The 13,738-nt window shown below is 44.7% G+C and overlaps 1 protein-coding gene across 1 annotated transcript in view; it reads left to right on the plus strand.

Annotated features, from left to right (window-relative positions):
* Positions 1-8,065: 8,065 nt before the first annotated feature.
* The window catches only part of PLEKHG4B (pleckstrin homology and RhoGEF domain containing G4B), a 69,568-nt gene continuing 63,895 nt past the window's right edge, over positions 8,066-13,738 (plus strand). Inside the window, exons 1-2 of the mRNA XM_054815044.1 lie at positions 8,066-8,129; positions 9,772-9,793. Coding sequence (XP_054671019.1) covers positions 8,066-8,129; positions 9,772-9,793 — 86 coding nt within the window. The remainder of the gene's footprint in view (positions 8,130-9,771; positions 9,794-13,738) is intronic.

The raw sequence follows: 13,738 nt of genomic DNA on the forward strand, positions 1-13,738 counted from the left end.
AAGAAGTTAATCTACTTCATGAAAAAACTGAATTCCAGTTTTTGTCAAATGAAAGCATATGATGTTTCTTACTGTTTGTTTGTTTGTTTGTTTATTACTGTCATGTGTTATCTGTTTTGTATCACAGTAATTCTAGTTCCCTGCATCTGCAAGTCACTTATCACATTAAACTGTGAAGCTGTAAGGAAAGGAAGAAGTCAGTCAATCCTATAGTATACCAAATAGCATCACAGAAGCAAAGATCAGACCAGACTTAGAAATGGTTTCATCAGTTTAAGCAAAGTTTTAGAAAAGCAAAATGATAAATACAAAATCCTACTGGCTGTAGGAGGCATTTATAGTTTATTTTACAGGGTGATCCTCCAAGCATTAACAAGGGAAGAAGCTTTTCAGACCTATTGCTGAATTCACCAGCATGCTTTCAGGAAGAATGCATGTGCATGCATAAAAGGAATCCTGAAAGGCAGTATAGCTGTATTCATGACTGAAAACAGAGATGTAGAAAAGTCTGAAACAGAAAGATCAGCTTAGTACTGCTAAGATGTAAGTAGCTATGAGTGAGGACAAAAATACGTAGGCTAAGTATGGGCATGAGAATGTTCAAGATAGAAACAATGAAGACCGAAATGGGTAAAGCTGACCTCAAAGGAAAATAATGTAGATATGTGCAAAAGACACTGATATCACCTGTCTAATAACTAAAGCTTAATTCCTACCCACACATACATATTTCCAAAGGTTAACCCTATAATGCACAATTTTAGCTGATGTGTTAATACTAAGATTTCCATCAATGTAAAAGTAGTAGAAATACCAATTAGTGTAGTTACAAGTAATTGTGGATTGACAACTCAGGCTGTGAGAAAAAATTTCACAAGAGCTGTAACAAAGAACTAAAAGTGATGCTATCAAGTATGTGCAGTGAGGTACATGGATTGTATCAAGAAATGATGTGATTACAAAACTTGCTATTGTTCTATACTCACTGTTTCAGAACATCACTATAGATCTGATAGCTTCTAACTGGAGGTTAAAATAGAAAAGTTTATCTGTTCATTATAATGAGAAGATAGAACTGTGTAAAATGAATTACACAAGGAAAATATGTATGTTTTTAAGTCTCAGCTTTCCTTTCCATGGTATGAAGTTGTGAGAACAGGTATTTTTGCATGTTTCTTTAATAAATTCAAATTTTAGTAGAGCATCAAATCTGACATAGAGATTCTTCTACTGTTCTGCATTTTTAGGCTTAAATTAGTCCATCCCTGGTGAAAATGATGGCCAGGACTAAATGCAGTTCTACTGCAAAGGCAATGAAAACTTAAACCAAAAGAGATGAATCAATTTGCTCTGTGTTTGCAACCAACGTCTGATCTCTTCAAAGTGATATTCTGATCAATCTACATTCCTACATGCCTTTAAAATCACTGATTCCAATTTTTAAGTAAGAAAAGGCTAGCTTTAGAGTTCTGCTTTTGGCAAAGTAGCTTGTGGATTTTATGCAATTCACCATAAGATTTCTGCTATTTTGCTGAATTAACGTTTCAGTTAGGAGTTGCCAAATCCAGTAGCCCAGTAGAGGCAAGGCTGCAGTAGGTCCTTGTCCCCAGGTTGAGCCAGTAGTGAGGCTGCACATGCACTTCTGATAGAAGCATGCATGCACATGCAGGCACACACACAGAAATACAATACACATACACACAAACACATGGCCAGCCACACAGATCAATGCATACAGAAAAAGCAGCACTCACATAAACACAGACTACCAACAGCCTCATTCTGTTCCCCTCTATGGCTGATCAGGATGAAGGTCTGTTAATAGAGAATATATACCCATATACAACGTGGATCCCTCCGGCAACTGGCTTTAGGTGGTCTGTCCAGGCTCTTGACCTCAGCCTCCCCATCTGCTGGCACCTGGACAAATGAGCCCCTGAGGCCTGCAACCCTGCCCCACCTGCTGATACTCAGACCCTCACTCACAGATACACATGCACACACCCCCAGCCCCTCTCCCAACACACATACAGAAGCACACAAGGGACTCTCCAGTAACTGTCCATAGACACAGTCTATTCAATAACCGGCCTTGGATCCCCTGGTCTTCCACATAATTTGCACACTCACATGCACAGTGGCACCCACACACATACTATGGCTTCCCAAGTAACTGGCCTTCAACACTCAGGCTACCAAGAAGCCAGCCCTGAACCATTGATCTCCCCAGCTGGCTGACAACTGGGCATATAGACCCCTGAAGCCTGCAGCCACATTCCAGTTGCTGGTACTCAGACCCTCCTGCACGCACTAACACATGCGCACACACACACATGCTATGGATCCCTCCCGTAACTGGGCTTAGACAGTCTACCCACTGGCTAGCCCTTGGATCCTGCTGTCCCCTGTTCCTCATGCATAGACACCCACATGCAAATGTGTCTCATAGTCAACCCCTAGACTTTATGATCTCTTCAGTAGTTGGACTGGACCACCTCATCCCTTCTGTAGGTAACTCCTCCATTTGCCTCATGCACTGAGACACACACATGCAAACAAGCCGCTCACACCAACCCCAGACCCTATGGTCCCTCCAGTAGCCAACTCACACACCCTCTGGTCTCTCCAGTATACAGCCCAGACTTATGTTGCTTTGATTACTGACTTCTAAACCACTTATCCTACTTGCCAGCTAGTCTGGCTTGATATTTGCCAGTGTCACATACTGTACCCACACCATATGCACCCACTCTGGTCCTCTCTGTTGCTGGCACACAGGCCTCTGTGAGCTGTGATCTGACGCCAGTTGCTGGCACTTTGACCTCCATATACACACTTCAATATAAAATAGAGAGCCCTCCACCCAGGAAAATAGAAATGGATTTTAATAAGAACACAGGAGAGACTGCAGTGATCAGGTTCAGGGTAGGGCGAAATGAGCATACTGACCAGTAATCTGTTAACACACAACCAGTCCATTAAATACCCTTATCTTTCTATCTTCTTACACTTGTTCGACTTCAAAACATCTTGATCTCCCCCTTTCCCTGTCTTTGGTTTCTCTTCAAAACTTCTTATAAAATGTCTTGCAGAATCTCAAGATGCTCATGCCCATCATCCCATAGGCAGTAACTTTCCCTGGTCTGTAAGGTGATCAGAAGCCTATCCAGTTGACTCATCTTGATGGCTTTCACCACACAGACAATGGAGCTGATCGTCCTCCTGTGACAGCGCTGGAAGGAGCCAGATCAGAGTGCTCCATTTTCTCTACTTAGGTTATAGGGGTTTCCTGACTATCATTGTCCCTCTGTGCTCCTTCGTGTGTGTGAAGATGAACTTCTTACTTCACAATCTAACAGTTTCATGGTAGATTGCAGAAAAAATTCTTCTAAAATTACAAAGATTTTCTACTTTTACTTATGAAGGGCTAAGTAAATATAATAAAATTATATATTTATTCTGATATTACAGACATCATATACTGCACATGCTTGAGCAGTCACATAGCCCACCACTGGCAACATAACAGCTGATCAATGGGAATGTGGGTGGAAATAGTGTAGGTGAATGGGACACTCAATCTGAAAGGCTGTTTGCCCAAACTGATAGGGCTAAAGACAAAGATAACCAGCAACCAGACTGAACAGTAACCAGAGAATTATCAAGAGATTTTTGGACCAAAGAAGCGGTCATCTCATAAAAACGTATAAAAGAAGCATGAAGGTTTGTAATAATGGGGATAGATCTTGGAGTAGAAAGGATCTGTCAGTTTAAACCCCGTTTTAACAGTGCCAGAAACTGTTTGCACTGTTGTAACTAGTCTGAAGGAAAAAGGGAAGGTAAAAGAGCGAGAGAAAGTATCCCCCCTCCCCATCGGTTGGGTGCAATTATTAATCAATTCCAAGAGATGTTGTCCCAGGTATGGGCATGACAGCAATGCCACATACAAATACTAGCTTAACCTCATGACCATTAATGTCATCATATCATAATTTGATATTACACAGTACAGCAAAATGAGAATCTGGACCCCTCTCCCAGAGCTGATAAACAGCACCACAGGGAATACATACAGCAAGTAAGGGTCTACACAACACAACCATATTGTATTGGGTTTGCATGGCAAGGTTTTGGTAGCGGGGGGGGCTGCAGGGGTGGCTTCCCCAAGAAGCTGCTAGAAGCTTCCCCTATGTCCAATAGAGCCAATACCAGCCGGCTCTAAGACGGTCCCACCACTGGCCAAGGCCAAGCCAGTCAGCGACAGTGGTAGTGCCTCTGTGATAACATATTTAAGAAGGAAAAAGAAAAAGGAGCAGCAGCTTTTGCAACCAGAGAGAGGAGTGAAAAGATGTGAGAAACTTTGCAGACACCGAGGTCGGTGAAGAGGGAGGGGGAGGAGGTGCTCCAGGCGCTGGAACAGAGATTCCCCTGCAGCCCATGGTGAAGACCATGGTGAAGCAGGCTGTCCCCCTGCAGCCCATGGAGGAAGGATGATGGGGAGCAGAGATTCCACCTGCAGCCCATGGAGGACCCCACGCCGGAGCAGGTGGAGACACCTGAAGGAGGCTGTGAGCCCGTGGGAAGCCCACACTGGAGCAAGTTCCTGGCAGGACCTGTGGACCCATGGAGAGAGGAGCCCACGTCAGAGCAGGTTTGCTGGCAGGACTTGTGACCCCATGGGGGACCCACACTGGAGCAGTTCATGAAGAACTGTAGCCCGTGGGAAGGACTTGCATTGGAGAAGTTCATGGGGGACTGTCTCCTGTGAGAGGGACTCCACACTGGAGCAGGAGAAGAGTGTGAGGAGTCCTCCCCTGAGGAGGAAGGAGCGGCAGAGACAGCATGTGATGAACTGACCACAACCCCCATTCCCTGTCCCCCTGTGCTGCTGGAGGGGAGGAGGTAGAGAAATTGGGAGTAAAGTTGAGCCCAGGAAGAAAGGAGGGAGGCGTGGAGGTGTTTTAAGATGTGGTTTTATTTCTCATTACTCTACTGTTTTGCTCAGTAATAAATTAGATGAATTTTTTTTTCTATGTTGAGAACCCACGAGCCTTTCATTATATTTTCTCTCCCCTGTCCAGCTGAGGAGGGGGAGTGATAGAGTGGTTTTGGTGGGCACCTGGCCTCTAGACAGGGTCAACCCACCACACATATGAACCAAAAAAACACCATTGTGACCAGCGACTGTTAACCTAATATAATAAAAGCGTATAACAACTTTTGTTTTAACATGCTCTGGTCAGATCTGTTGTTATCTCAACCCTCTGTGCCCCATGTTGCGTGTCACGGTTCAGCTCCAGCCGGTGGCTGAGCACCATGCTCAGCTCACCCCTCCCCCAGTGGGATGGGGAGGAGAATGGGAAGAAAAAGGTAAAACTTGTGGGTTGGGATAAGGACCATTTACCAGGACTGCAAAGGGAGAGGGAAATAACAACAGTAGTACTTATAATATACAAAGCAGTTTATACACAATGCAATCTGCTCACTGACCAGACACTCAGCCTGTCCAGAAGCAGCCACTCCTCCCTGGCCAGCCTCCTTTATATGCTGAGCATGACTTCATAAGGTATGGAATAGCCCTTTGGCTAGTTTGGGTCAGCTGTCCTGGCTGTGTCCCCTCCCAGTTTCTTGTGAAAATTAACTCTACCACAGTCAAAAACCAGGACAGCTTGAAAAAACTAGACATGACTCAAAGGTCATTTTGAGTCTTTCAGACAGGGTTAGAAGATACCACACTAAAGCCTAGGAAATCCCTAAAAAACTGCTGATGTAACACTGGTCTGTAGATGTGTAAGGGTTACCCTGCTTGGCATTGACACTGTCCCGCATGACATCCTTGTCTCTAAATTGGAGAGACATGGATTCAATGGATGGACCACTTGGTGGATAAGGAATTGGCTGGATGATCGCACTCAAAGAGCTGTGGTCAATGGCTCAATGTCCAAGTGGAGAACGGTGACGAGTGGTGGTCCTCAGGGGTCGGTACTGGGACCAGCACTGTTCAACATCTTTGTCGGCGACATGGACAGTGGGATCGAGTGCACCCTCAGCAAGTTTGCCAGTGACACCGAGCTGTGTGGTGTTGTCAACGTGCTGGAGGGAAGGGATGCCATCCAGAGGGACCTTGACAGGCTGGAGAGGTGGGCCCGTGCGAACCGCATGAAGTTCAACAAGGCCAAGTGCAAGGTCCTGCACGTGGGTTGGCACAATCCCAAGCACTACTACAGGCTGAGCGAGGAATGGATTGAAAGCAGCCCCGAGGAGAAGGACTTGGGGATATTGATTGATGAGAAGCTCAACATGAGCCGGCAGTGTGCGCTTGCAGCCCAGAAAGCCAATCGTGTCCTGGGCTGCATCAAAAGAGGTGTGACCAGCAGGTTGAGGGAGGTGATCCTGCCCCTCTACTCCGCTCTTGTGAGACCCCACCTGGAGTACTGCGTCCAGCTCTGGGGGCCCCAGTACAGGAGAGACATGGAACTGTTGGAGCGAGTCCAGAGGAGGGCCACGAAGCTCATCAGAGGGATGGAGCACCTCTCCTGTGAGGACAGGCTGAGAGAGTTGGGATTGTTCAGCCTGGAGAAAGGAAGGCTCTGGGGAGACCTAATTGTAGTTTACCAGTACCTGACAGGGGCCTACAGGAAAGATGGTGAGGGACTGTTTATGAGGGAGTGTAGTGACAGGACAAGGGGTAATGGGTTCAAGCTGAAGGAGGGCTGATTCAGATTAGACGTTAGGAAGAAATTCTTTCCTGTGAGGGTGGTGAGGCACTGGAACAGGTTGCCCAGAGACGTTGTAGAGGCCCCATCCCTAGAAGTGTTTAAGACCAGGTTGGATGAGGCTCTGGGCAATGTGGTCTAGTGGAGGGTGTCCCTGCCCACAGCAGGGTGGTTGGAACTAGATGATCTTTGAGGTCCCTTCCAACCCAAACCATTCTATGATTCCATGATTCTATTTCAGTACTAGACTGTAAAGCCCTGATAACAAGTGGATGTCGCAAACACCTGTCTTGACATGGACAGGGATGGGCTGATGATGACCAGGGGGTGTTGACCAAGAACGGAGCCTGCGGAGGCAGGATAACATCTTGTGAGACCACTCCTCTATTCCTGAAACATGTAAACAAAGACCATCTGTGCCCTGTGCACCATGTGCCTGTGAAAGATCACAACTCACTTGGTCAGCCCTGAAGGGGGCGGGGGAGGGGCAGTGAGACCCCCAGGACCTCAACAACCCACCGACTCATTTCTAGAACATTTCTGAGCATTCCCGAGCACATACTGCACCTGCTCAGTGATGACAGACCCCTGCCTATGGGGCGGGCACATCGGGTTATAAAAAGGGAAAATGTAAGTTTTCAGCGTGCGCCTACCACCTGAAGACTACAATTACGAGCAGAGAACATCGCTGGATCCAACGGTGGTGATATCTTTTTTTTTTCTCTCTCTCTCTTTTCTTTCTCTCTTTCTTTTCCTCTCTATCACTCTCTTTGTCTCTAACTTAATTTTCGGCACATTAGAGTAATATCATCACATGTTTTGCTAAACCCTTACCTTTCATAGTTCTGCTAAGTTTTGAGCATTGTTATGACTTTTGCCAAGCCTCTATCTTTTATAGTTCCACTGAGTTTTAAGTAAATTTATGATTGGTTTGAACCTCTAAAGTAATTGTTGTTACTCCTGATTACCGCACAGAGAATTAAAAAGTTAACCTCACCCTAACCCCCTGAGCGGCACACAGACAAGCTTTTCTTTACAGATACCATGATAGTGAGCTCTAAAGTGCTAAAGAAGAGTAGGTTAAATAATTAAAAAATACACCATGAAAGAATGCAGAAGAACTGGGGAAAGTCTGGAGAAAGGTGAGGAAGCAGTATAGGACTTCCCTGAATGGAAACAGGATGGCTTCCAGGATATAATGACAGAGCTATATACAATTATGAGTGCAATGGTATGGATGTATAGGTAAAAAATTCATTATTTTTTGTAGCACAAGTTCTTAGAAGTGTCAAATAAAGCTGGGAGGTGGCAGCCTTGATCAAAGAAAAATGTTTTCCATAGAGTGTGAAATGGAGCTGTTAACCACTTTGTTCCAGGATATGGTGAATGCTTGCTATAAGAATAAATTCAGGGGTAAGTGGAAAAGTTCATGGAAGGCAGGGATATTTAAAGCACAAAAATACCACATCCATTTCAGAGACTGCCCCAATGAAAATTGCTAGGAATTGTTCTAGAGAGGTATCACTATATATTTAGTCTTGTGCTCTTCAAAGACATCTTTTGTTTGATGAGATACCAGGATGAATGATATTTAACATGACCCAGTATGGCTATAATGGAGCTTCTTTCAGGCCTCTTTCCAATGAGACAGAAACTGTCAAGTCATACAATTTGGAAAAGCATGCATCTGGGCCATGTGACCAGACTGTTTTGCCACACTGTGCCAGGTGACAGGGTGAGTACTGTCTGCCACATGAAGCAGCAGGTACTGTTTACAAGACCATAGGGTAAGTAGCACACAATTCAGCTGAAGTGAAGCTTTGTGGCTCTTCTTACTCTAATCCTGTCATATATAGGTTGTCAGTAATTAACAACAAGAAAAATCACTGTATTTACCTGTGGGTCCACAGTAAATCATAGAATCTCAAAATCATTTTGGTTGGAAAACACCCTTAAGATCATCGAGTCCAACCGTTAACCTAATGCTACCAAGTCCACCACTCAACCATGTACCTAAGCGTCACATCTACATGTCTTTTAAATATCTCCAGGGAAGGTGAATTTAGGAGCTGATGAGCTAGTGGAGACTACAAAAACTTTGTATAATAGCTATGTACTTTACCTATCATAAAATACCCGATCTATACACTGAAATGCTGAGTGGTAGTAGTGTTCCAGCATCCGTTTTGCTGATCTGTGAAAGGATCAAACCAGAACAGAGCTGAGATAGATCATACTCCATTCTGGCTTCAATATTACATTGCAAAGCAACTCAGCTAGCCAGTGTTACTGTATTCATTCAAGGAGAGTAAAAATACACAGCTCCACTTTTTGTTAAGGTGCTTACAAGCTCTTTGTCCATAATGATCAAATTCCCAAACTCCTTAGGAATGTGGAGAAGTGTGCACTTTATGAAGTGCACCAACTTTCTCTTTCCCCTATTTTATAAAATGCCTCCAAATGCAACAGACCAAGCCTGAAAAAATACCCATAGTGTAAGCACGCCTGCCTTGAATTACTTAAATGAGAAACTGTACCAAGGAAACCACAGCATGGGAAGAAATGCTTGATTTCATAACACTGAAGTACAGACAATTTTTTTGAATACTTCTTGGCCAAAGACTCTAAGGACTGGACAAGTACACCTCTTCTCTGATTCTGTTGCCCTTGCCACCTGTAGTCAAGGGATGAGGTGTTACTGACCATAGAGAAGATATTATAATTGTAACAAAGACCTAAATAAAGTAGGTTTTCTGGACCACTGTAAAATGGATTTTTTTGGCTGCATTAGCAAATGAATGATCTAAGAAGAGATGTGGTGTGCTGAAGAAACAGCTGAAATAAAACAGCTTCTATTATATAAGAGTAAGTAAAATATTGAGAATATACATAATGATTACCACATTGAATTCCTTAAAAGGGCAGTATTTCTTTCTCTCAAAATAGGGTAAGAATGTATCCATTCTCTATCTATGTTGACTACAGGAGCCCATCAGCAGACCAAACTTCTTGCCTGTGCTCTTAGTTTCTCTCATTGTTTCTATGTGCCCTCCAGGCTTTGATCCTTGGTCTCACAGGTATGTTTGCTTGACCATGCAACTTACTGTATCAGGTATATGGGGAGAGAAGGTTTCCAAAGCATACTTCACTGACATCTGCCAACTATTCAAAGTAAAGCTGACCTACCCTTCTTTATCTTGCCCAAACATTCATCAAAAAGCTTCTAAGGCAAAGAAACTCTAAACAAACTAGTACAGCCACCTTGATGGAGGATTCTATACTCTGGTCATGGTTTTTACACAGGTATCTGACAGTTTGCAATTTCTTACTCTATTTTATTCTGGAGTAATTGTCCACAATGCCCATATTTTAACTGATGAAGAGTGGATCCTAAATTTTTGGGCTGATCTTTCATACTCTTACAAAACATAATTTTTTGTTTTATAAGGTTTCTCTTTCTTAAAAGAAACAATAAAAAATTCCTTTTGTTTAGCTGCTGCAACCTTTCACAATTTCTAGCAAAGTTCTGCTAGCTTGCTCAGTTTCCCTTGAACATGTGACTAAATGACAAGGCAAGGCAGCAAACAACTGAGCTGCTGTCCTGGTTTAACCCCAGCTGGCAACTAAGCACCACACAGCTGCTCACTCACTCCCCCCCAGTAGGATGGGGGAGAGAATCAGAAGAGTAAAAGTGAGAAAACTTGTGGGTTGAGATAAAGACAGTTTAATAGGCAAAGCAAAATCCATGCATACAAGCAAAGCCAAACAAGGAATTCATTCACCACTTCCCATTGGCAGGCAGGTGTTGAGCCATCTCCAGGAAAGCAGGGCTCCATCATGTGTAATGGTTACTTGGGAAGACAAACATCATCACTCTGAACGTCCCCAACTTCCTTCTTCTTCCCCCGGCTTTATATGCTGAACATGATGTTATATGGTATGGAATAGCCCTTTGGTGAGTTGGGGTCAGCTGTCCTGGCTGTATCCCCTCCCAACTTGTGCACCCCCAGCCTCCTTGCTGGTGGGGTGGTGTGAGTAGAAAAGTCCTTGACTCTGTGTAAGCACTACTCAGCAGTAACGAAAACATCCCTGAATTATTAACGCTGTTTCCAGCACAAATCCAAAACATAGCCCCATACTAGCTGCTATGAAAAAAAAAAAACCTCTATCCCACCCAAAACCAGCCCAGCTGCATAATCACCCTATTACTGGTCTGACAGCCCTCAAAATGGGAGAAGTTAAGTAATTCTGAATGTCCTGTACAATTCTGCCTAAGATGTTCTCTTCCCTCTCCTATATATTAGGCTGTTTGCACCCATGATCTGACTCCCTGTGGTGGGTTGAGCCTGGCTGGGGGCCAGGTGCCCACCAGAGCCGCTCTCTCACTCCCCTCATTCACTAAACAGGGGAGAAAAGGCATAACGAAATGCTTGTGGGTCGAGATAAGGACAGGGAGAGATCACTCACTAATCATCATTACGAGCAAAACAGACCAAACTTAGAGAGGGAATTCATCTAATTTATTACCAAGCAAAACAGAGTAGAGGAATGAGAAAATAAAATCAACTCTTAAAACACTTCCCCCCACCCCTCCCATCTTCCCGGGCTCAACTTCACTCCCGGCTTCAACCTTCCCCCCCCTCAGCGGCACAGGGGGACGGGGAGTGGGGGTTACGGTCAGTTCATCTCATGGTGTTTCTGCTGCTTCTTTGTCCTCAGGGGGAGGACTCCTCTCATCGTTCCCCTGCTCCAGCATGGAGTCCCTCTCACAGGGTGCAGACCTTCGGGAGCAAACTGCTCCAGCGTGGGGTCCCCCACGGGGTCACAAGTCCTGCCAGCAAACCTGCCCTGGCGTGGGCTCCCCTCTTCACGGGTCCACCGGTCCGGCCAGGAACTTGCTCCAACATGGGCTTCCCACGGGCCGCAGCCTCCTTCAGGTGCCTCCACCTGCTCCGGCGTGGGGTCCTCCACAGGCTGCAGGTGGAATCACTACACCCCCTCATCCTTCCTCCATGGGCTGCAGGGGGACAGCCTGCTTCACCATGGTCTTCACCACGGGCTGCAGGGGGATCTCTGCTCCGGCGCCTGGAGCTCCTCCTCCCCCTCCATCTGCACTGACCTTGGTGTCTGCAGAGTTTCTTACATCTTCTCACTCCTCTCTCCGGCTGCAAAAACTCTCTCCCTCTAAGTGTTTTTCTTCTTCTTAAATATGTTATCACAGAGGCGCTGATTGGCTTGGCCTTGGCCAGCGGCGGGCCCGTCTTAGAGCCGGCTGGCATTGGCTCTATCAGACACAGGGGGAGCTTCTAGCAGCTTCTCACAGAAGCCACCCCTGTAGCCCCCCCGTTACCAAAACCCTGCCACGCAAACCCAACACACTCCCAATACCAGGATTTGCCCTCCAGGTGCAGGAAACTCTTCAGATACAAAGTTTTTCATGCAAGACATAAGAATACCCAGCAAACTCAGTTATCTAGATTTCAAAGAAAAAAGTCACAATTCATATACAAGGGCACTAAAGTCTATGAAGTATGGGGAAGAATGTCTGCTTACATTTCTTTTCCACAGTATACAGACATGTACTGTCAGAGAAGGGAAGCCCAAGAGTAGTGACAACATGTCATGGTTTTAACCCAGCCAGCAGCTAAGCACCACAGCCGCTCACTCACTCCCTGCTGGCAGGATGGGGGAAGAGAATCAGAAGAGTGAAAGTAAGAAAACCTGTGGGTTGAGATAAAAACAGTTTAATAGGACAAACAAACAAAAAAAAAGATGATAATAATAATATATACAAGTGATGAACAGCACAATTTCCCACCACCTGAAGCTGATGCTGCACAAGACCCTCAGCTACCGCGCAAGGCCCCCAGCTACAAATGGGATGTGATGTCATATGGTCAGCTGTCCTGGCTGTGTCCCCTCCCGGCTTCTTGGGTGCCCCCCGCCTTCTCATGGGCAGGGCAGTATGAGAAGCTGAAAAGTCCTTGAGCAATTAGCAACGACTAAAAACATCAGTGTGTTATCAACATTATTCTCATCCTAAATCCAAAACTTGGCACTACACCAGCTGCCAGAAAGAATATTAACTCTATCCCTGCTGAAACCAGGACATAAGAGATCATGGTCATGATAGAGAATCCCAGAAAATTACAGCCTTTAAACATGAAATAAACATGACAAATGACAAAGACATGGGCTGAAGAGAAGCTATATTAGCCACTTGACCCACACAGGAACATGTGTCTTCTCACACATTAATAGAATGTCTGTAAATCTAAGATATCTTCCATTCAAGTGTCTAAATCAAAAGTTAAAATTATTTTGGCTTCTTGGCACATAATTAATTTCTGTTCTTTGGTAATGCACGTATTAGCAGGATCGAGGAAGTTCTCTCTTCAAAACATAAGCACACCTTTGACTTGATGAATGGAGGCATGAAGAAAAGATGTAGGGAAAGGGTGTTCAAATCTTGTTAAATTATGACTGGAGGAAAGCTATAAAAACAACAAGGGATAAAGCCATGGGCTGAATGTACCAAACTTTTCTATACATCTAAAGTAATCTGATTTGAAATAGTGTATAAATACATTGCATATAATAACAGACACCTAGGTCTGTCAATCCCCAGTGTCCTGGTTTCAGCTGAGACAGAGTTAATTTTTCTTCCTAGCAGCTGGTATAGTGCTGTGTTTTGGACTTAGTGTGAGAATAATATTGATAACACACTGATGTTTTCAGTTGTTGTGAGGTAGTTGTTGTGTCAACACTAAGTCAAGGAGTTTTCAGCTTCCCAGGCCCTGCCAGGTGCACAAGAAGCTGGGAGAGCACAGCCAGGACAGCTGACCCAGACTGGCCAAAGGGGTATTCCCTACCATATAATGTCATGCTCCCTATATATATAATTTGGGAGGCTAGCTGGGAGGCAGATTCACTTCTCAGAAACTGAGTGTGGGATTGTTTTATTTTCCTTTTGCACGTGGTGAGAAATTGTATTTGTGCATCACTTGTATTATTATTATTGT

The sequence above is a fragment of the Grus americana genome, chromosome 2 (assembly GCF_028858705.1).
Source record: "Grus americana isolate bGruAme1 chromosome 2, bGruAme1.mat, whole genome shotgun sequence".
Classification (NCBI taxonomy): domain Eukaryota; kingdom Metazoa; phylum Chordata; class Aves; order Gruiformes; family Gruidae; genus Grus; species Grus americana.